Source organism: Natrix helvetica (assembly GCF_964273705.1).
Source record: "Natrix helvetica genome assembly, chromosome: 2".
In the NCBI taxonomy this organism is placed as follows: domain Eukaryota; kingdom Metazoa; phylum Chordata; class Lepidosauria; order Squamata; family Natricidae; genus Natrix; species Natrix helvetica.
Genome location: NC_138552.1, coordinates 35,667,330 through 35,692,412, shown reverse-complemented (window position 1 = coordinate 35,692,412; position 25,083 = coordinate 35,667,330). Strand labels below are relative to the sequence as shown.

Sequence of the window (25,083 nt, the reverse complement as noted above, 5' to 3'; positions counted from 1 at the left end):
GGAGACTGGGAACACTCTCAGCATCATTTTCAACATCTGCTTACTAAGAAGTTTGGCATTGTGTGGATTTTTTTTTTGCAATTCATTGTTAATTGGTTGATGCTGACCAAGCAGAATAATACGAACTACATTTTAGGTAAATGCACACAAAGAATGTGCGTATAGGGAAATGTTGCCAGTGTAAACTAAATAAATATCTTAATTCCATTAACTGACAGTGTCTACTGGCTGTTGTTTTTTTTGAGCCACAATGTCCTGAAGCTGTAGATTTGGGCAAGCCTCTCATTGGGATTTAGGTCTGAACAATGAGTGGTAGCAGGGATATAAAATAAAATGGAATAAAATAAAATTCAAAATCCAAGTTTGGGCTATATTTATTGGGATCCACTGAGACACCACAGAAGTATGCAAGTTTTCAAGTTGTCGAGGAATCGTCATCAAGTTTAACATGAAAAGCGGACTAATCCAGAAAGTGCTTCACTAATCCATAGACGTTTCCTCCTCAAATCCATCTCCCTCGCTCTCTAACGAAGGAAACGTAACACCCCAGGTTGTGTCCGGCAGGTGCTTGGCGGGAGTTGTCCCTAGAAAGTGGCCTCCGCCCTGGTTGGGGTGGCTTCCTCCACCGGCCGTTCTGCAGGACGCTGCTTCGGGAAGCACCGCAATGGAGAAACTCCGGAGCCTCACCGTCGACGGCCTCACTGATCTGAGGGGCTTTTTCAACCTGACTACGAAGGAAGGCGGCAGCGCGAAGGCGGCAGCCGCAGCAGAAGCGGCCAACGCGGAGACTTGTGAGCGTCGGAGAGAGGGAGGCGGAGGGCGGGTCTCTCCAAGCCTTAGTTTGGGCAAGACCGGCGGTTTGTGGGGCTCATCCGGCACGCAGCTCTCTTCTTCGAAGCGTGGAGCGCAGCCCCACGGGCCCTTGGGGATGGCGAGGCGTTGAGCTACTTCAGTGGGGTGCTTTTGTCTGGCCTCTTTTCGGCAAAGGTTTCCGCTGATCCCGAAGAGTTAAAAAGAAGGCAAAAGAGCACAGCCGCCCCGGAGGAAATCCTCCAGACAGGGAGACGGATCGAACAGGGCAGCGGTTCGTTTCCTATGCGAAATTTCCAATTGACATTTGAAATCCTATCCAGCCCAGATTTGAATTTCAAAATTCTCAGGGCTTTCTGAAAACTTTGAATAATCTTTCTTTGAACTACTAAGTGTTCAAATAACCCTTTGAAATTTGTTTGGAGGTAGAGTAAGCTTCCAATTTCCTATATATATATATAAATGTGACATGCTTGAAGTTAGAATGAAATATATATATTTCATTCTAACTTCAAGCATGTCACATTTGGAATCTTGAGAGGAGGGGGTTGCCCAAGGTGAAGCAAATTTCATATTAGGTGGCAAACATTTTTAAAAATTCATTTGAATGCACAGGAAACTTAAACGTACAGTTATTTATTTTAAAATCGGAGAGGTAGTTTGATGAAATGGTTAAGAGATCAGGCTAGAAAAAGGGAGAGACTCTGAGTTCTACTCTTGCCTTAGGTGCAAAGCCAGCCAGTGATCTTGGGCCAGTAGTCATTCGCTCTCAGCCCTAGAAAGGAGGTAATGGCAAACTACTTCTGAACTCTTATTGAAGAAAACTGCAAGGGCTAGTCCAGGCAATTGCCCAGAGTCAACACTGACCTAAAGAAATAAGAAAAACCTTCAACACCCAAAGACATACTCAAAAAACAAACAAACCTTAAAATTAATTAGATTGCATGATGTAAATTGGAAACAGCTATTTCATAAGGCTTGTGAACATTATGCAGTGTCATTTTGACTGGTAGCATTATTTGCTGTATTGCAGCTTTTTTCATGGTAGTCACAGCCAAGGATTTACTCATTCACAAAATTATTTTCGTAAATATCAATACAAGTAAGCTATCTCCTCTGTCCTTTATCTCCTCCTCCTCCGTCCTTCATTGTAATTTCTTAAATCATTCATTCATTAAACCATCCCCATGTTGTTGTTCTACCAACAATTCAGAGTGACATATATAGATAGGGGGAAAATATTTTTCTTCTTGATCAGTTCAAGGCAATATACATACATGGTGTTCCTGCCTCCTGTCATCCATAACAATCACCCTGTGAGGTAGATTGGACTGAGGAAGAGTAACTGTCCAAAATCATCATGAAACTAGGTTACTAATAAGCATTCAAATCATACTAGGGAACATCAAAACAATATAAAGGGTAAAAATACAAGCTTATCAGAATTTCCTATGTAACACAGAAGTTGTGCTCTTTATTTTGCAGTGCTTCCAGATGAGAGAGAATTTCAGCATGCTGCTAAAACTAATAATCTGGACACTATGGAAAGGATATTTAGGAAAAAAGTTAATATTAATGCTGTAAATATTGTAAGTATAAAAGTATAGTGAATTTCTCTAACAAACGGATTCTGTTTCTTCATTATTTCATTTAATTTAGGAAAAATAGTATTTATTATTTAGTCTTTGGGAGGTTTTTTGGCCGTCTCCCTGCACTAAAGTTGTGCAGTTCCGAGAATGTAGGCATGCAGAAGGAAGCACTGTCTTGCTGTACCAGTCGAAAAAGAAGGTCAAAGTCATCTGGCCAGTCCATGCATGGGTGCTGGAGCTGACAGGGCAATGCCTCGTGTGCCCTAACAAATGCCTCTGGGTGCCATCTGTGGCACATGTGCCATAGGTTCGCCATCAGGGCTCTATATACTTTATTTCTGGGATAATGACAAATAATGGCAATATCACCATTAATATTAATGTTTAAAGTTTTATAGAAACTTTTCTTAATATGATATAATGAACCTACCGTACTTCTATACATTTAATTAATGAATGAAACAATGAATTGGGCATTTTGTGTAATGGTGAATCATTTGTTTACTGAAATTTGTCTTTTTCTATCTTCTATCTACATTATTAATTTTAAAAATAAAACAGACGCTACGCCTTTTCTTGGGCTTATACTGTAGGTGTGGAGGCTTACAAAATAATCTGTTTTGGGGAAAGTGTTAGGAAGGTGATGACCCATTAAACAAACTTACGTATTTGCCATAGTTTCATTAACTCAATTTAAATGTTTTCCTATGTTCAGTTTTGCTTCTGATTGTCTGTGTTTATTCCCAATGATTTATTTCATGTTTTAGTTGAAGCGCACTGCCCTGCATTTTGCTGTTGCAGGAAGTCATATATCAGCAGTTGACTTTCTTCTCCATCACAAAGCTAGAGTTGATATTGCAGATAAGGTAGTATATGCAACTGATTTCTTACTGCTAGGTTTATAATAGGGGAAATAGACTTAGAGGCTCTTTTATGAAAAGGAAGGAATCCGCTAGTATCATTTTGGACAACATATTTTCTTTCAAGGAATTTTAATAATATGTGTTAGTCCCAGCCCTTTGGGTGCCAGAGAGGTTTTTCTGTGGGCTGGGGGGCTTCACTTGTTTGTGTAGCCCACTTTCTGGCATGCTGATTGGGAGTAGGGGACCTCTGTGTTAGTTTAAAAAGAGGCTACTAGGGTCATTCTTATCTTTGGCTAGCATAGACTAAACATCTCTCCTCCTATAATACATTTAATGAAAACATTAATTCTAATATCTTTGATTAATCATGCCCAGGCTTTTGGAAAAATTGAATTAATAATATGTCATCTAGGGTTTTCCTGCTAACTAGATAAGAAATAAAGTGATAGAGTCATTCTAAAGGTGGCTAACGGCAAAATTGAAGTGGTGTAAGAATCGATGGAAACATTGAAGATTTAGACAAGGGATAGAAGGGAACTTATCAAATTTGCATACAACACCCAGCTGGCAGGAATAGCCAATACTCAAGATACAGAAGGATCTTGACAGATTTGAACACTGGGCCCTATCTAACAAATAAAATTCAGTGGTGACAAATGTAAAGTTCTACATTTTGGCAAAAAAAGCCCCAAATGCATAGCTATAGAATAGGTGGTACCTGGCTCAATAGTAGTAACTGTGAGAGGGATCTTGCAGTCCTAGTGAACAATCACTTAAATATGAACCAGCAGTGTGTTGCAGCTGCCAAAAAAGCCAGTGCAGTCCTAGGCTGCATTAGCAGAGGTATAAAATCAAGATCACACAAAGAATACCACTTTATAAAGAGTTGGTAAGACCACACATGGCATATTGCATCCAGTTTTAATCACCATAGTGTAAAAAAGATGGTGAGACTCTAGAAAGGGTGCAGAGAAGAGCAACAAAGATGATTAGGGCACTGGAGGCTAAGACGGTTGGAGGAATTGGATATGTCTATTTAATTAAAAGAAGGACTAGGGATGATATGATAGGAGTGTTTTAGTATCTAAGGGGCTGCCACAAAGATGAGGGGGTCCACCTAATTTCCACTAAAACAGAGTTTTAAAAGACTACTTTTGAATTTCATTGTCTCTTCGGAGTTTATATTTCCTTATTTTACTTACTTTTGAAGCATGGCCTTACTGCAATTCATCTAGCTGCATGGGCTGGTAATTTGGAAATAATGCTGATGTTAATTAAAGCAGGAGCTGATCAAAAAGCAAAGAACCAGGTATGTTATTCCAAGATATAAACCAGCAACAACATGTATACAACAGAAAGATTTCTAATTCTGTTTTCAGTAACACCTTTCTTTTTCTTAGGAAGGCATGAATGTCCTACATTTTGCTGCGAAGAACAATAGTGTTAGAATAGTGAATTATTTTATCCGAGATCTTCACCTGATGGAGCTCAATAAACCTGATGAGGTATTACGAGTGCAAAGAATACTATAAGCAAATAGACAATGGATATGAGCAATATTTCTGGGAATACTTTTATTTAAAATACTGTGCATGCTTATAAATATGGTTACCATTAATCTTTTATCTGTATTGCATGAATATTGATAGAACAGACCTTTGTTTTATTGAGTGTTGCTTACAGAGTGAGTCAAATCTGTCAGAGATGATGGTGGGTGCAGCATCATTATGCAAGTCTCATTCCTTTTATAGTGAGTTAATATTACATGTACAAGTATAAGGGACACAACTGCACCACAATGCTATGCCCATCTTTTTGTCATCTTAGATGCGCACACAGACAAGCCTATAGATTTTGCTGGGTTGTGTATTTCTAGCGCCTCTTGATTAAACATATATTATTAATTATATCAATTGATCTTACATGTATTCATAACTAATATTTGGTGCAGTAATTCTGAGCGTGCCTCAAGATACCCGTATGTTGCTGGGCTAAATTTGGCCTGTAAATTTGGGGGTTACACTCCAAAAGTCTTGGCTCAAAAATGTAAACTTAATTTAATTTAATTTTAATTTAATAAAAATAACATTCAATTAGCCCAATGTAACTGATATGGTTGGCTTCGTACTTTATGACTTTCTTCTTTTGTTTCTTTAAAGATTACAAACTGATAGCTACTTTTGATTTACCTCAAAAGCTTCTAGGGGCTTTGTGTGATCCTGAGGAATCTACTCTAAAAGATTATGCATATACTGTGGGTTACATCACATATATACTGTGTTTCCCAGAAAATAAGACAGGTTCATATTTTCTTTTGACACCCCCCCCCAAATAACCACTTGGTCTTATTTTCGGGAAGATAACTTATTTTTGAGGTGCAGGAGGAGGCGAGCGTGGTCACCTCATGGCTGCTGCTGTGTTGCAATATTTTCAGGGAGGGCTTATTTTAGTGCATGCGCTCAAAAGCCTGATTGGGCTTATTATCCGGAGAGGTTTTATTTTCGGGGAAACGTACCAATACGAGAAGATTAAAATATTTGTTTTCTGATTTGAGCACAGACCCTGTCTTCCTTTAGCATCACTTTAAAGAAGTTAGATCAGGGGTCCACAACTCCCGGCCCGCTACTGGGCCATAAGCTGTTTGGAACTGGACTGTGAAAGCGTGCTCCATTTGCACAAGCAGTGGGCATGTGGAGCTGTGCACTCATGTGCGCTTGCTCGCTGCTCGGGTGGAACCATCCCCTCTCCCCCCCCCCTGCCGGTTTGCAAAGCTGGAAAGGTTGGGGAGCTCTGAGTTAAATGATGGGACTGGAAGGCCGTTGCTACATCCTGAAATCAGTTTTGTTTAAGAAAAATACCCTTCTGGTGTGTCTTATGTTTGTATGGCATTTGTAGCTCTATCAGAAGATATTCATGCAGAGTTTGAGCATCTTCTTGCTCAGCATCCTTATAGATCACCTGTAGATAATTTTGTAGTTTGGCTGGGGACCATGTGCGTTCCAAGGGGACCAATTACCTCCAACTGGGCTAAAACATTTGGTAACCTATCTTTGAAGAATACCAATTTTCTTCCTTAGTGTCTTTTAACTTCACTTTTCCCACAGAAAGGGAGAAAGCCGTTCCACCTGGCAGCTGAAATGGGCCATGAAGAAATGATAAATGAGTTGATTGGCCTTAATTTATTCACCTCAGAAAAGGATAAGGTAAACCTATTTATAAAGATGGTTCTTTGATTTTGTATGTCGTATAGTTAAATTGTGAGAGGGTTCTTTGGGGAAATGGTGCAGACCACGAATAGACTACTGCTATTGTTCCTGCACTTCTAGAGAGGTTTTTATTATATTAAAAAAATTAAACTTATTTCTGAAATTTATCACTCATCACTAAATCAATACCGTGATGGCGAACTTATGTCATGCGTGCCATCAGCTCCAGCGCGCATGCTGGCCAGCTGATTTTCAGCCTTCTGGAGGGCCGGGGGAGGCCATTTTCACCCTCCCTAGGCTTCAGGAAAGCCTCTGGAGCCTGGGGAGGGCGGAAAACGGGCCCAATGGGTCGAACTTCTAGTAGGCCCGTTGGGCCCGTTTTTCACCCTCCCCAGGCTCCAGAGGCTTTCCTGGAACTTGGGCAGGTGAAAACGGCTTCCCTCATCTCCCCGGAGGAAATACCAAGCTCAGTTTGGAGGCAAGTAGTGCGGCACGTGGGGGGGGGGCGAGTGTGGGAGGCAGTTGTGCGTGCATGCATATGTGGGGAGGCGCTTTGCATTATGGGTGCCGGCACACGTGCTATCACGCACATGCCCTTGCATTTTTGGCACCCAACAACAAAAAGGTTAGCCCTCCCTGCTATAATATATGCTATGCCACACCTATGCCAAAGTCCTTCTCATTTAAAGAGTCTTATAAACATTTTTATTCTCTTTTGTTGAGCTATGTTGAACTAAAGACAGTTAATGCGTCTTTAGACGTCCTGTACAGTATCTTATCTTGAAGTTAATTGGCTTCTGTTGCTGTCAGCTGCTTTTCTGAACTGCTGAAGTGGCTTTCGCACTGTGTTGGTGTGGGTGGGAACAGCTGCTATATGCTTGTAGGCTGTCAGCATCTTTGGTGGAGTGAAGTAGCTTCTGGCCTTTGCTTCTTCTTTCAGTTTCTGTGCTGTTGGCTTGCTGGAATCCATACCTGCTCCTTTTTCACACTTCCTTACTTAACTACATTTCCTCACAATATTCTGCAAATTCTCCCCCTGCTTTGTCACATGACAAGAATCTTTGTCCAACTCACGCACTGGGCCATGAGTACATTTTTTGTTTTAGTGCATATTAAGCATCTGTTATCTTCCATTTAAGCACTTCCAGTGAAAGGGAGTCCACCACTTCTCCAGTTATCACTTCACTGTCCTTACTATTAAGATTTGTCTAACTTTCACTTGGGATGTAGAAAAAAAAAATCCAAAATCAGCAGGGAGATTTTTTTTTTCAGGGTGAAACCATATTTTCTATTTATTGAGTATCAAATGGACACTGATGCTAGAACGGTGGTCCCTAACCCCCGGGCCGTGGCCTACTACTGGGCTTGTGAGCCATTTGGAACTGGGCCACAGAATCTGCATTGTTTTTCAATGTCTTACATTTGTATTATGTCTATCAGAAGTCTGATTGCATTGTCTTTGAAAAAATCAGTAGAAAGTCATCTTGGTGTTATATGGCAGTTTTCACTGAACAGATGAGTCAATCCTGAATGGCTCTGGGATAAGGAATCACATAAAAAGTGAGGGGGGCTTTGTGTCCCACAAGGCAATTTATTCCCTACTGATTTTTACCTCTCCCCTCAAGAATTTAATTAGCCAAATAATAAAATGATAATTTGCAAACATATTGAACAATGTCTTAAATTATAATAATAATAATAATAAATTTGGATTTATTAGCCGCTCCCTTTCCAAGTAGGACTCGGGGCGGCGTACAATGGAGCATAAAACATAAAAGATATATAACAACACAAAAACGTGCATACATACACAACACACATACATACACGGAGGAGGAAACAAATTACAACATTAGATAGTTAAAAATCAGCTTTAAAATACCCCAATTGTAAAAACCCAATATGCAGTTAAAAATTAATATTTAAGAACAATTTAAAAAACAGTTAGGAGGAATGAGAAAATTACGATTGCGATTGAGCCAGGCCAGATAATTGAAAGAGGTGGGTCTTCAGCTGTACACGGAAGGAGCGGAGATCGGAAGTAATCCTGATGTCACGGGGGAGGTCATTCCACAGGGCTGGGCCCATCACAGAGAAGGCTCTGCTCCTGGGTGTCGCCCCCCGGCACTGTTTGGCGGACGGCACCCGGAGAAGTCCCTCTCTGTGTGAGCGAATTGGTCGTAGGGATGTGTGGGGCAGGATGCGATCCTGCATATAACTAGGCCCTGTGCCATGAAGCGCTTTAAAGATCATAATCAAAACCTTGAAACGCACTCGGTAGACCACAGGAAGCCAGTGCAGCTCGCGCAGGAGAGGTGTTACAGGGGAGTATCTAGTCCTCCCCATAATCACCCGCGCGGCCGCGTTCTGGACCAACTGTAGTCTCCGAGTGCATCTCAAGGGAAGCCCCATGTAGAGAGCATTGCAGTAATCCAGGCGAGACGTCACTAGCGCATGGGTGACTGTGCGTAGGGCATCCCGGTCCAATAAGGGGCGCAATTGGCGCATCAGGCGGACCTGATGGAACGCCCCCCTTGCCACGGCTGTTACATGGTTATCCATGGACAGCCGGGCATCCAGGAGGACGCCCAAATTGCGCACCTGTTCCATGGGGGCTAGTTGGACGCCCCCGATGGCCAGAGATGGAAGCACCTGGTTGAACCGGGAGGCCGGAAGCCACAGCCACTCCGTCTTGGAAGGGTTGAGTTTTAGTCGGTTGCCATCCATCCAGACCCGTACGGCCTCCAGACACCGGGACATCATTTCGACGGCCTCATTGGGGTGGTTCGGAGTGGAAATGTTCGGAGGTGGAAATAATTTAAAATTATAAATATTTTAAAAAGCCAATTTTATTTGAAATGGCAGATTGCATACTTATCAAAATACCAATGTACCAGGTGTATGCATTCTTTTATTAAAGATCTAGCATTATGTTTATTATTCTTGGTTCAAGAATGTTTGTTTTTAGTGACAATTCAAGCCTACATTCTTAGTTGTCTCTGACCGTTTTTGTAGGAAGGAAACACTGCATTGCATCTAGCAGCCAAAAATGGCCACAGTGATGTGGTAGAGATTCTTCTTCAACAGTGGGAAGATATAAACGAATTCAATCAGGTAAAAGTGCAAGAAATAGGCTGAAAGATGCATAAAGCAAAAATAAATAAATAAATAAATAAATGAAGTATATATTCAAAAATAAAGAAGGAAACTCTTGCTCAAAATTCAGACAGGCATTTACTATGTGAACTGGGTGAGAAGAATGTAGAGGAGAAGCGAGTCCTGTTTCCTGGGTTTTATAAGATGCCACAATCAATTGGACCAGTGTGCCCATTCTGCCCAATTATACCAAGGAGGCAGAAACAATTGAAGACAGGTAGTCCCTCAAATAATTAGGCCTTTATACCATGAATGGCTTTGAGGTAATACCTGGCACCTTGAATTGTAATAAGCCAACTGATTATCCATGCTGACTGCAGAGCAATGGGGGTCACACAGGCATAACAGAGCCATGGCCAACATCACCTACAGCACTGCTATTTTGACTAACCGTTTCTCTGGAGTAGTCTTCAAGGATAGCCCTATGTGGAGTTCATTACTGTAATCCGTGCAATTATATCTGCTGTGGATGTTTTGTTTATAGATGTTTTATTATTGACTGTTTGGTAAATGGTCATGAGTCTATATTGATTTGGTAATATACAAGAAAAATCAATCATTGTGTATAATCGGTGCTAGGGTTACCATCATTTATGATATTTTTCTTTTATCAGTTATTAAACACGAACCATCTTTGAAAATAAATAACTGCTGAAGTGAAATATACATATTTTGCAATCCCATATCAAAAGTTTCAATAGAAACATTCTTTGATAATTCTTCAACTTTATAGAAATTATCTGAAAAAAATGTTCTTATCTCCTATGAGCCAATATTGGGTAGCTGTGTATAAGCAGTTGTATCTGACATTAATGACATCTTTCCTTTTTCTATTATTCTTCAGAACGACGAAACACCATTTTATATGGCTGTTGAAGGAGGCCATGAAAAATGTGCTGACCTCTTACTGGAAGCAGGAAGTGACATCAATATTTTGAACAAAGTATGTAGATACACATGGTGTTTTTAATTAATTTACTGAGATAATATTTTTTTGAATTTTTTTTGTGAATTAAAAACCAGATAATTTTTTTAGTGAAATTTGTATTAAAGTATAATAGGGATCCAGATCTGGGCTACAAAATCCAGATGATCACTAGATTTCAAGTTCTCTATAACCGATCTCATTGTAAATATGTTGTGCGTTGACACTAACGGATTATTATTATTTGATGGTATTCACCTGGATTTTTATAGTCCTAGTTAATTCATTTCCATCTCACTTTTGTGTCCTCTTTATTACTTATTTTTCTAATAAAAAGTATCGTGATGCGACATTAATATATAAGTTCAAGGAAAATGAAGGTGAGAGTAGTAAAATTATTGCTAATAGTATGCCTTAAGTATTCCACTAATTCAAATTAATGATATTGAAGAGCTATTAGGGAAATTGCCATAACGGTTTTTTTTAAACTTCATTTTCTGCTTTCCATGTCATCCAGCAATAATCCAGTGCATATTTTCTGAGGTAATTTTGTTTACTATGAAGTGAATATACAAATGCAACTTTAGCCTGATAGATTTAGCTAACGTGACATGATTTTGATTTGGTGAACTATAACTTTTTCACCTTTCTTAACCATTTTTCTCATTTCAACACACCCACATTCACAGAAAATATTGCACCTTAAATCATATTTCCTTTATTTGAATAGCATTAGAAACAATGGCATAAAGTACCAGAGTTTCTCCATCAGAACTAAATACACAAGGAGATGAGGTAGAAGAGAGTATAAAAACATTATTCATGTATTTGATGTAGACTTAAATGAAACATGAAATAACTGTGGCAAAAGATAAGGAATTATTCTCCAAATGTGTTTTCTGGAGACTGGCCTAATTAGTTTTTCTTAAACAATTTTTGTTATTAGCATAGCTAATTGCATATCTGCCAAAACATAGCTTTGAATTACATTGTACTACTAACATTAAAAATTATTTCCCCTTTTAAACGTATTTCTTTCAGCACAATGTTAGTGCATTGCATGTTGCCACCCAAAATGGACACACACCTTTGGTCAGATTTCTTATCAGTCGTAATATTGATCTGGATGCTCAGTCTCAGGTGACTTTCTGTTATTATTATTTTCTCATATGTCATATCCCTGACATTTCTTGACATTCCCTGAAAGTAGTGATAGCTGCCGCTATGCATAATTGAAGACATAAAAAGAGAAGAACCACAGTCTGCCTAAATCAATTAAGCATTCTATTTTCAGTTTTGCTGAGTGAATATTAACATATGCATAACTTAGAAATAAATATAAATAAAATAAATATAAGTAAAAATGTTTAGCTGGAGGAACCGTCCCTTAATGTTTTTAGAAATACCATATATCTACCTCATATATTTGCTACCATTGCAAGAGATTCCTTTGCAAATAAATTTGGGTGATGTGCTTGCACCTGTTTTAGCAGTGCAACAAATATTAGAATCAAAAGTACTCGTCCTCCTCATTCGAAAATCCATCACAGAATTTAACTATAAAAAGGTACATGATGAAAGTTTTGTGCAAACAGCAATAGCTGTGATTTGAAAAAAGGTTGAATGAAATTAGTTTTAAAAAACCTGGATTTGAAAAATGGGCAGGGCAAATTCAGCAGAATTGTTTAATAAAAAGAAGTAAAAGTGGTAAACAGTCAATGTGTTTGTGTGATGAAATACATCATATGCAAATAATTAAGAGATTTTCTATAATTTAACAAAATAGCAAAAAAAAGTTGATTGGCAATACTGATCTTCTAACAAGAACATTAAAGAGAAGAAAACTTTTAGCAATTTATATGCTGCTGTTACTTCGGAACTAAATAATCCTAATTTATTTAGGACTGTAGCCAAATAGTCTGTATCAGAAACGTCTACAAAGAGGGCTCCAAAAAGTCAAGATGATGGCCAGTCATGTGATCAAAACCTTGCCTTGCGCTTGGGTCGCAATGGATATAAAAAAGGGTGTGTTTCAGTTGCATAGTTGTGATCACCATCTTGACTTTTTGACCACCTCTTGGAGGACAGCCTTGATCTCCTCTATGATGTTATAAACGCTCTACCACCAGCATAATAGACATACCATGGGAGAGGTTTATTGAATATCTGAAATTAAAATATCTATGATCAAGAGAGAGGTATTTCTATCATGTTTGAAATAAAACTCGAGTTTTGTAGTGGATGAAGCACTCATAAAGTTCAATGGCTAGCTTAAAATAAGCCTTTCCATTTGAATAGTGGCTTTTAATGGAATAATGGAAATCTTGAATAACCTTATTGGAATAATATACTTGATTTGTTAATACAGGTATTCATCATATTTTAAAACTTTTTGACCTGGTCATGATTTCTTATGAATAAATTGTATAGTTTCATGATGTTATTTCTCCTCTCTTTACAGAAAAATAATTCTCCTCTACACTTGGCTATCACAAAAAACAACTTACCAGTGATCAATAGTTTAATAAAGGCAAACCATAACATAAATTGCCTAAATAAGGTAAGAAATTCCTGTTAGAATCATATAAATTGAATATTGGTCACAATATTTTTGTGTGTGTTTGTATGCGTAAATATTATAATGCTGATATTAACATATCAGCATTATAATTTGATGTATGGCTTGGCTGCTTATTGTCCATACTACTGCCTTTGACTTCAACTCTCATATTTCTATGAAACCAATATACCCACCGACCCCCGAGACAAAATTATCAGGGAAATAATCCTTGAATTTTTAACAAAAGTAAAGAGAAAATCTCCATTTTAGAAGTTCAGCTTCTTAGCTCCTGAGACATCCAGCTATTTTTCTTAATTTCCACATAAATACATAGAGAAGCAAATAACAACATTGCCACGTTTATTTTTAGAAAAAGTTTGAATAATAACATGTTTATTCTGATTTTTAAAATATTCCAGAATATTTTAGGCAGAAATTAATACATATAAACAATTATAATTAAAAAAAATACAGATACGGATTTGGATGGGTACACATTTGGAATGAAATTGGATGGGAGCAGTGGTGAAATTCAATTTTGTTTAAATACTGGTTCTGTGGGCGTGGCTTGGTGGGCGTGGCAGGGAAAAGATACTGCAAAATGTCCATTCCCTCTCCACTCCTGGGGGAAGGATATTGCAAAATGTCCATTCCCTCTCCACTCCTGGGGGAAGGATATTGCAAAATGTCCATTCCCACCCCACTCTGGGGCCAGTCAGAGGTGGTATTTGTCAGTTCTCCGGACAACTCAAAATTTCCGCTACTGATTCTCCAGAACCTGTCAGAAGCTGCTGAACCAGGAGATAAGGGACTGCCATTGAGAAAATGCACTGCCTGGTCCATATATCTCTATATTTACAAGAAGAGGAAATTTGCAACAGGCCCTGGGCCAAACCTATTCATTGCCATATTAATTCCATTCTTTGCATAGTGCAAATATTAACTTTTGTTACATTTTTCTAATGCAAAAGATTTCTGAATAATATTATCCTTTACATCTACAAGAGACATCAAACACCTTTACATCTGGCAGCAGACCTTGGAAATGTGGAAATAATAGAAACGCTGCTAAAGGCAGGCTGTGACTTCAGCATGGTAGATAAGGTATTCGTGATTCTATTAAAATGCATTTCTCCTGCATGTCTTAGTTTGGTTTTCAGATTATCCCTTATTAAAATAGAATTCTTGACTTAGGTTATCCCTTAAAACTTGCAACAGGGATAATGGAATAAGACCTGTGGTGTCAGACATAAAATAACAGTACTTGTTCTTTGTATTTGTGACATAAAGTAGTATGGGTAATCCTCGAGTTACAACTGTAAGGGAGCCCGCCCGTTATGATTGAAAGTTGGGAGGACAGTTAAGTGAACATTAAGTTAATCTTAACGAAATCCCCATCTGTGCTCTCCCCAATGCCTTTGTTAAATGAACACGTGGGTTGTTAAGTGGAAAATCTGGCTTCTAAATCTAAGTAGCCGAATTCTATAGTTATGAGACTTCCCATTACAGAACCCCATTCTTAACATTTTGACTACATTCACCCGGCATACTTAACTGGGGTACCAAAATGATCCATTTTCTAAAATCACACACAACCTTAAGTATGAACTAATCAACCATGTCAGGTTGCATTACATCAAAATCAAATCAAAGTTAAATTTACCAAATGTAATCATGTCCAGTGAGTGAGACCATTAGGTTTTGTTTACCCAGGCTAAAGGTGGTGTGTGAACACCGCCTTTGTGGATGATGAGCATGATGATAGAGGTGATGTAACAGTCATGTCTGCAGCCTTGATTTTCTTGATCTACCCAAAGGCAGATTTAATACCAGCTTCGTTAACAACATTATAGCTGCCTAGATGAGACTGTCTACAGGAAAATGAAATAAACCCTGTGCAACTTGAGAAAGCAGGGCCATTCATTAGATCTTTGTGAGGGACGTCTTAAAGCAGTGCATCACCACAGATAATTGGTTGGGCTTTGACTAGGGAGATTTGAATCCAAACCCTTGCTTCCGCCATGAATTATCAATTAGCCATTGGTAGCTAATTTTTTAAAGAATCTACTCAACATTCTACAAATTTAATAGGAATGGAAATATTTGCACTTTTATATGGAATGGTAAAAAGGTAATAGTTGGCTGGTTTGCAAGATTTTTAACTTTTAAAGAGGAAATAGAGAATCCATGGAAACATTTTACTTACTTAGATACAGAATTATATTTAGATTGCTATAAAAATTGCTTGTTGCTGGCCAAAATGATTTTTTATAAAACTATTTAAAAAACATTTCTCAAGATACATGACGGTGAGATTAGAGAATTTTGCAATATATTCTGTACTTTAGCACAGATGTTGTGTGTATGTGTGTACCTTTAATTTAATAACTGACAATGCTTACATTTTAGCAAGGAAAAACTGCACTTGCTGTAGCATCCAGAAGCAATCATGCCTTAGTTGTAGACATGATTATAAAAGCACAGAGATACTATATCTGGAAACAGGTAGGGTAAAACTTATTTAGCTTTTCTGGTAAAGCATTATGTTATATTATACTCCATTATATCAAATTTCGTGAGAAAAATAACTTATTTTTAGTTCTGGAGTTTGAAGCTTCCTTGCAGAACTGGTAGGAAATCTTAGATCAGAAGTATCCTATTTCTTTATTTTCTTTTCCACCTTGCCCAGCAACATGTCAACATGATAAGATATTAAGAAGTTCAATTCTTAGGTTGCTTTTTAACTTCTATTTACTAACGAAGTCTTGACTTTCCAGTTTTCTTTCTTAGCTGATAATGTTAAAAACTGACAGAAGAAATAATTGTATTTGTAGAAATTGGTAGTTTCCAAAGACAATTTTCCTAAGTGTAATCCAAAATGTGTCTGCTTGGATATGTTGGCTACTGTCAGGCATGAAAGACCAGGTCCATATGTGAAGATCCAACAAACTGGTTTATTGCAGCCTGTGCATAAGGATATTCTCAACTAACAGCACCTGCTTGGGATTAGATACGTATCCACAGAAATTCAAGGGGTGGTTGGATTTAGTCTGCTTGTGGCTACATAGGGATTCTAAGCTGATCTCCCTTTTGACTCCACTCTCAGGTTCTGCCACTCTTCCTACATTGTGCATATTACAAACCAGAAAGCTAGATAAAGCAACAATGTACTTAGAATACCAAATACATTCAGTATCATCAGCCTACCTAATCTAGTTACTAATTACCTGCTTGAATTAAGGTGTCATCTGTGTCATTACTAGTGCAAGATTTTGACAGCTTATTATTTGCAAACCCCCTCTCCCACTTCTCCATGGCCATTGCATTTTTCCCATCCTGGTAATATGGGAACCTGGACTTGTTCCATGTTCCAGCCCTAGATGCCTCTTTCATTGACACTATTGGGCAAAGGTCTGTAGAATAGAATCCACAGAAATATTGCAAATCTATTCAGTCTGTTACTGTATGAAGTTGTAAACCCTCCGTTTTTACTGAAGAGACCAAGGAGGCTCTGTTCTGTGTACTGCATGGCATTACTTTCTCCTGCTGAAAACAACTAAAGATAGAGGACAGAGTAGGAGTTGCAAATGAAATAGATTTAATTTGTCTTTCTTACCTGGCTTTCTTAATGCCGTGTGATAATATTAACCATATTGATAGGGAAATATACATCTTCCCAGTTGTCTTAAGTGTGAACCTGGTATGGATAAGATTTTTTTTAGCAACTGTTTTGTACCATAAGTGAATAGAAGGGGCTGCTTTGGAGGCTAGATAAATATATCTGCTAATCTTATTACAAACAGAGGCAAAGGAGAAAAATGATATTCCAATACGAAGAGTAGCCAAAGAAAATAAGAACAAGTATTGATTTTTGAACAAAGAAAGTGCCTCTCTATAAATGTTTGCTATAAGCAAATAAAGGAGAGCGCACTTTCACAATATTCCCTATGATATTATAAGCTATTTCCTTATCAGTGGAAAAGAGATATGAAATAACTTTGTGCAGATAAATAGAACGTATAAAAGAAGGAGGACAATTTGGGGGGAAGCAGAGTATATTGCATGTTTTTTTTTTTTAAAGTCCCAAAGCATGATTTGTGAGCAGATTTCAGCATTGTCAAGCCTCTACTAGTACGCCAAGATGCATCAGCCAAAGTTTGGTGAACAAGGCATATAAAACTGAAGAACTGAATACCTCTGAAGGATTTGACATTCAGTACCATACCTAGAGAGAGCCAGTTTAATGTAATGGTTAAAACATCAGGCTGCAAGCTGAGTTCTAGTCCTGCCTTTGGCACTTGGGTCAATTACTTTCTCAGTCCTAGAAAGGATGCAATGGTAAACTATCTACGAGAAACCTTGTTGGACATAATTCAATTGGACATAATTGAACATAAGGAAAGAATATCATGTCTCTGACATTATTAACATTTGTAAAATATTTAGAATAATATCCAAACATTATAGTTCTTTGAAAGTGAAAGTAAATTACTCGAAGAATGCATGATTTAATCTCTGAAATTTTCTTTGCAGGAGAATCACTCTAATGATGTGTCAAATATTAACCTATCTTTTAAACAAGATCACAACATACAGACCAAACAGATCCGTGCGTCTCTTTGGAATCTAGCATATAATGGGTTAAAAATGCGAGAATGGGTAAAACTGGCACAGTTTTGGAAGTTTACAGATGAACAAATCAAAGCAATAGAAGAACAGTGGACAGGTAACTTGATTTTTTTAAAAAAAATCCAGTGTTCCCATTCCAAATACAGGAAACCTAACTAAACTCCAACATAGTAGTTCTGAGTGATATAGACTTCTTTTTTATAAATGTGAATCCTGCCAGTGAGAATTGAATTGGGAAGAAAATCAGAATAAAATACTTATTGGATATTCTTGCAAATGTTGTTTCTAAGCTAACAGAAAAATTGATATGTGATTGTGTGCCTAAAGAAAAACAAAGCACAATTTCATTACAGTATGTTGAATGTGTTAGAGACTAGGACTTAATATCATTAAAAATACTTCTACTTTCAGTTTTAATGAGACTGTAGCTTTTATTTTGTGAAGTTTCTTAAACAAAGAGTATATCACTACATAGGCCAGTCAAAATTCAGGACACTAAAAAAAATGGATGTAGAGCCCATCTTTATGAACTATCAAAGCTACAGTTTTCAATATATGGTATATCAGGTGTCTATTTCAATATTTACACTTCTTCAGAATAGATTAAATAATGACCATAATATATAATGACTATATATGTATACTTTTGTTCTCTCTTAAAAAAAAAGAGGAAGAGATATGTTAAAATTAAATATGTATACTGAAAAGGAATTATAAATACCATCAACATAAAATGGAGCTCGCTCAGAAGCTGAAATACACCGAGTAAATGAGATGAAGAGTGTGAAGTAGAGGAGAGAGATAAGGGAAGAAGAGAGGGATAGGAGAGAGGGCAGGGGAGGAGGGGGGAAGAGGAGGAGAGAAAGGAGGAGTGGAAAGGGGAGAGAGGAGAAGGAGAGAGGAAGGGGAAGTAGAGAAGAGAAGGGTGACAGAGGGAAGAAAGGAGGTAGGGAGGGGGAGCAGAGAGGAAGAAGAAAGTGACGAATATGGTGTATGGAGAGCAGAAGAGCCAATAATTGTTTTGGGAGTTGATGCTAAGATGAATTGATGTAAACATTTAATAATACAATACGATGTTGGCTACGTAATAGTGTACATGTGGTTATATGCTATAAAAATGAAAAAATAAAACACACACACACATATGTATTTGTGTTACAACCCCTGGTATGCCCAAATATGGGAGGGAGCTCACTACTCCCCCTTTCTGTCCTTCGGCTCATCACAGAAGACCATCCAGGCAGAAAACCATATTTTTATTTTTAATGTTGCCTTTGCTATGTTTGTGTTGTATTTGTGCTGATAAATAAATAAAGGGAGACTAGTATAGATCTATTTCAAGCTATTTATCTCTCCTCAGCTAGCCATACCCTTACTGGGATTTGAACCTGGGCTGTATTACATATTAGGTAGATATATTAGCCACTAAGCCACAGGCTCTCCTCTTTATCAGCTGGAGCCAGGGAAGTATTTGTGTTACAATCCCTGGTATGCCCAAATATGGGAGGGAGCTCACTACTCCCCCTTTCTGTCTTTTGGCTCATCACAGAAGACCATCCAGGCAGAAAACCATATTTTTATTTTTAATGTTGCCTTTGCTTTGTTTGTAGCATATTTGGGCATACCAGGGGTTGTAACACAAATACATACCTATTTCCCTGGCTCAGCTGATAAGGAGGAGAGCCTGTGGCTTAGTGGCTAATATATCTGCCTAATATGTAATACAACCCAGGTTCAAATCCCAGTAAGGTTATGGCTAGCTGATGAGAGCTAAATAGCTTGAAATACATCTATACTATTCTCCCGTTATTTATTTATCAGCACAAATGAATAGATTATGTAAAAAGCATTTTGGAAATTGATGATTCTTCTAGTTCTTGCTGCAAACAAGACAGGACTGCATTGTAGACAGGAGATAGGTGGTGTCATATTCCTCCCACTCTATTGAGGGAGGGCAGTTCTAACATAGATGGACTCTTACACCTCTTTCAAGCCACCTATCTCCTAATGGAGTCCTTTCAGCAGTTCCAAGAAGATTCCACAACCATTTGTACTCTGATTCAGGTGTCCCTGAGGACACAGAGAAGCCCCCATGTGGCCTCAAAAGCTTTCCCAGAGAGTGACAACAATCCGATGACTGCAAAGAAATACAATCCTTCCATCACCACCCACCAACCTGTCAGAATCTATCCTTCCCTCACCATCCAGTCACAACTGATGAAGCTTCTTGGAAGAGTAATAAATGTACTTCCTCAAAAGGCAGTCCAGTTGATTTTTGAGAACCTATGGGACAACTATGACCTGGAAGACTGAGAATCTCTAGACAATTATATTCCATCATCAAGATTTCATAAACATCCAATTAATATATATGAAATAGGAGCATCATTCCATTACATTAAATGAAAAAACTGTCTACTTGATTACTCTTCAACTACAGAGTTGGACTAGGCATATAAACACTATAGAGGACCATTCCTCCCTTACTGTTGAACATCTAGGAACCTCCACTGATAAAAACAGACAGAGCATCTTTAACCCTTGATTAAAAACACATATAAACTTTCCCCCTTGACTACGGTCTATAATAAGCTACTTTGCATCTGAACTGATTGCCCTTTCAGCACCTGGATTTATAGATTCCCCATACCAGCTTAAACCTGCCATGTTTTATTTATATCTTAAGAGGAGGCCTTTCTCTAAATGCTTTGCTAAGATAAATGCATTAGGAAGAGGTGCTTTCTGTGACATGAACATACTCTGATTTTTCAAAGGAGATTCAATTTTTAATAAAATAAAATGTTTTTATTGCCCCAGGATTTTGTTTATACGTTGATGTCCTTTGTACATCTTTCAGCTGGTTGAATTCTGTCCTATTTAATATTGTGGCGCAGCTTAGATGATTATTATTTTATATAGTTGACATTTTAAACTTTAGCTACTGTCCCGGAGCATACTTTCTGAGGTGAAAATTAACTATTTTTGTTTTGTTTCCATAGAGCAGTAAAATACCTAACTGAGGAGAGGGACAATAGAACTTTCCCAAATTAATATCCAACTGTAGATTGGAACACCAAAGCTGTTTAATCCTTTCTGTTCCTGTTATTATTTTCTCAAAAATCATACTTGCCAAAACCACTGCCTCACCCACAGCAAGATACAGAATTCCCATAACTTTCATCCTCGATAGCAAAAGCAATTTAAGAAAATAACATTTTGTGGAGGGGGTCTGAATAACAGTCTCCTACAGCTTTTTAATATACAAAAAGACTAACGTCATCAGTTTTTTTATGTCTCATTTGTATATTGTCCTCAACATTTCTGTCTTTGCGATCTCTGTATTAGTAGATCTCTTCATATTTCCCCATAAGAATTAGTGGAGGGAACAAAAGAGGGTTAATAGGCCTGATCTTCATTATGCTCTACCCCTACTAGTCTCTTCCACCTTCCTTTTCCAACAAAAAAGTTCAAGGATCTAGTTAACTCTTGGAACAAATCTTTGCAGCCAAAAATGTAACATAGAAGCATTACTTCTAACAGTAGGTTAACATTTTGTATATTATCCTTTAGGACGAAAGAGCTACAAGGAACATGGACACAGAATGTTTCTTATCTGGTTACACGGTGTTCTGATGGCTGGCCAGAATCCTATTAAACATTTATATGAGGATCTGATAACTCTGGGATTTCAACAACTGGCTGGTGAGCAATTGTTGTAGGAGCATCACACTTAGAGCTTGTTAGAGAAATTCACCTTTCCCTTTTGGAAAACATTCAGGACAAACAAAATTAGATTAGAGAGCTGATTTACAGACATGCTCTTACCTGAAAGGGTCTTCAAACAATACTTCATAGTGAGAATACAATAATACAATAATAATACAATAGTAGAGTTGGAAGGGACCTTGGAGGCCTTCTAGTCCAACCCCCTGCCTAGGCAGGAAACCTTAAAATCTTAAGAGAAGCCCCTTAAAACATTTGAAGCAGCTTGTTTCAACATGATGACCCAAATGACATTATTCACCTAGTTCTTGTTATCCAGTCCTGCTCCGGCAGAATAGCTTGCTATGGTAAAAGCCAGGAGGTTCCCTATTTCAAACAGGGAGAGTCTCTAGACCGATGTTTCTCAACCTTAGCCATTTTAATACATGTGGACTTGTGGATTTTCAGAATTCCCCAGCCCGCATGACTAGGTGACTTGAGACCATTCACTTACTCAGCGCAACCTACCGCACGTGGGTTTGTTATGGAGGAAAATAGGAGAGAGAGCACTGGGTATGCTGCTGAATGAAAGGGGGATATAAATCAAATACAAAAATGGAGAGGCAGTGCAGAGAGGGAGAACATGCTCTTTTAAGCAAAAAGAAAAAAAAGAGGCAACATAAGTAGGCTGGACAGGCAGAAGTGTAATCAAAATTTCTAACAAATAAAACAAGAGGCTCTAAAATATAGGTAGTCCTTGACTTGACAACCATCATTGAGCCCAGAATTTATGTTGCCAAGTGAGAAATTTGTTAAGCAAGTTTTGCCCCATTTTATGAACTTTCTTGCCACATTTGTTAAGTGAATCACTGCAGTTGTTAACTTAGTAACATGGTTGTTAAGTGACTCTGCCTTCCCCATTGACTTTGCTTGTCAGGAGGTCGCAAAAGATGGTCACATGACTCTGGGACTCTGCATCCATCATGAATATGAACCAGCTATCAAGCATCTGAATGTAAAATCATGTGACCAGGGGGATGCTGTAAGGTTCATAAGTGTGAAAAGTGGCCATAAGTTACTTTTTTTCAGTACTGTTGGTAACTTCAAACAGTCACTAAATGAATTATTGTTAAGTCAAGGACTACCTGTAATTATGGATGCATGAATATATTTCTAGGCAAAACCCACGCTCAGTGTGTTTAATAGATTTTAGGCAAGCACAGAATTGCAACTGAAAAGCCTGTTGACTCTGTAAGCATATAAGAAACAAGGTGGCAATAAGTTTGTCAATATATTCATCCAATTTCTTAGTACAATAAAAGCAAAGAAGCCAGTTTTATTTTGAGAGGGGTTTCTATCAGCTTCATAAATCTAATAATTTTAGTTTAATTTTAAATAACTACATATATATTTTGTTTAAAATTGCAGCAGATGGTTTTGAGTAGCTACTAAACTTTGTATATTATTAAACTTTGTATGCCTGAACCTATTCATACCTTAAAAAGATTAAAGGCATATTTGTGTTTTCTGATTTCTAACAAGAATATTTCCTCTTGCAGAAAAATTCAGAGCAGAAAATAATGCTGGCACAGAATCCAAGAAATGTTCGGTTTCATGAAATTCAAGGGAATCTGAAGCAATGAAATAGGATAATAAATGAGTATTAAAATATTATTTATAACCAAATTCTCCAATGTTTCTCTATAAAGAAAGTTTATCTTTTCACCATTTCTGTAATATCTCCCAGCGCATCAACTTTCCATCCCTATGCTAACTAGGACTTTTCCACCTCCATTGGCTTTTTCCAATCCCACTTCACCATTCAGAAATTTCCAGCTTTCTGATTCATTTTTAAAAATTTTGAGTGGCTATACCCCACTCAGCATGAGTGACTTATATTTGGAGGTGGAAAAAGAATATGGGGTTATGTGACTTCTTGGGTTCCAAAAGCAATGGGAAAATGAACGTGGCAGTAGCTGAAGATCTGCTTGAAAATAATTTCAGTCAATTATAGATTATTATTTTTTCTCCTGTGTATGGCTGATAACTCCTGTAGGAATCCACTTGCACCTGAGGGCATATGAGCAACTCTGCCATGAAATCTGTACATAATACTGCTTCACTCTATTTTTCCCCAGAATTAAATATTTCTGGATATGATAGTCACATTGCTTCCACAAATATACTTCAAAAAATCTTTTGATATTTTAAATAAAGTATTTTCTAAGAACACTCGTGTGAAAACTAGCACATTGTATTATGAACAAAACAAATGAAGTTGGATTTAAAAGGATAAGACAAACTCTGTCTTCAAACACTGTCATCACATAATCAAATTGACTTTGTGTTTGAGACCCTTTGAGTAGAAATCTGTACAGGGAAATATGGCAGACAGCCATACCAAGCAAAAAAAGTGCATCCTTGAATGCCATATATTTAAATTGCAATCCTAGGCACATTTATTTGGTAATAAAGTTATATAAACAAAAGAATGCTTGAACAGAAAATTAGAAAACAAGAAGATAAAACTGGTGCGCAAGGATAGAAAATATGAGAAAACATAGATTTGTTTTTCACTATTTTCTGCCTCAAACCTATTTTGCTTATTATTTATTTCTTTTGAGACTTGGCTTACCCCCAAATGAGAATATCATGTGTGAGTTCCTAGTGTAAATTTAAACCACATTTGCACCTTTATCAACAATTATTGAATGTAACAAAAGAAAACTTCTCAGTAAATATGGTTTGGTCCTGAACATATACACGTAAGATACAGCTGAAGCCATTCAGATTTGAAGGAGAAAAAGTGATTTGAGTGGACAGGACTGTTAATGTAATAACATCAGCTATATGTTTTGTTGAGATACAAAAAATGCATCTAAGGTGCTAACATGGCTAACATACCCTGATCGCATTTTCCTTTTCAGCTTGAATAGCTACATGGCCCAATCCATAGTATATTACTTGTCTGATCACTTTCATTACCTCTGCCTTACTACTTAAGCTCCTGCATCCATTTTACAAACGCAGATTACCTCCCCATGCTGCGGTTAGCCATTTAGTAATAGGTGTACAAGTGAGGTATACTTAAGAATTACCTTAGGGAGAAGCAAGTTGATGTAGCAGGTTGTTTTTCCCTATTGGTGCACCTATTTGATCACTAAAGGTGGACAATATGGCTGGAAGAATCATGGCAACTCCTCTCAGATTGAGAGATCTTTAGTACAGCATCATTAGCACACCACAGCCACTGCTTTCTTCATTGCTGCTTCTTTGTCTACTTCTAAACCCTGACCTCAGTTCCCACATTCTATTGTGTTTACTCCTAACTGAGGTCCCTTAGCATAAGAGATAACAAGAATGGAGCAGTATTTGGAGCTAAAAGATAAAATCCATTAACATAAAACTGCAAAACTTCATTGCTCCCACTGCAAATTGCAATGGGAAAAAATGTTCCCAGTATGGAGAAGGCTAACCACACTGCTATTTTACATAAATATTGGCATTTATTTATTCATTTAGATTTAGGGTATTAAGGTATCGAATGTCACAGTCCTTTTCTCTTCAGGGTGGGGTGGGGTATTTTTGTACATTCTTAAAAGCTACACCTGAGAGAGCTTTAGAATAATTGGTGAAAGTACAA

The 25,083-nt window shown here is 37.7% G+C and overlaps 1 protein-coding gene across 2 annotated transcripts; it reads left to right on the top strand.

Moving 5' to 3' along the window:
* Positions 1–576: 576 nt before the first annotated feature.
* ANKDD1B (ankyrin repeat and death domain containing 1B) lies at positions 577–23,608 on the top strand. 2 transcript variants are annotated; one of them, XM_081944874.1, is made up of 15 exons: positions 578–791; positions 2,296–2,399; positions 3,167–3,265; positions 4,473–4,571; positions 4,663–4,767; positions 6,367–6,465; positions 9,484–9,582; positions 10,469–10,567; positions 11,591–11,689; positions 13,011–13,109; positions 14,115–14,213; positions 15,519–15,614; positions 17,643–17,835; positions 21,309–21,440; positions 23,000–23,608. In XM_081944874.1, exons 1-15 carry the CDS (start codon positions 665–667, stop codon positions 23,056–23,058), a joined length of 1,608 nt encoding a protein of 535 aa, XP_081801000.1. In that variant the 5' UTR covers positions 578–664; the 3' UTR covers positions 23,059–23,608. The 2 variants fall into 2 exon arrangements, with proteins under 2 accessions (XP_081800999.1, XP_081801000.1); XM_081944873.1 differs by lacking the exon at positions 15,519–15,614 and having other exon boundaries at positions 577–791.
* The last annotated feature ends 1,475 nt before the right edge of the window (positions 23,609–25,083 follow it).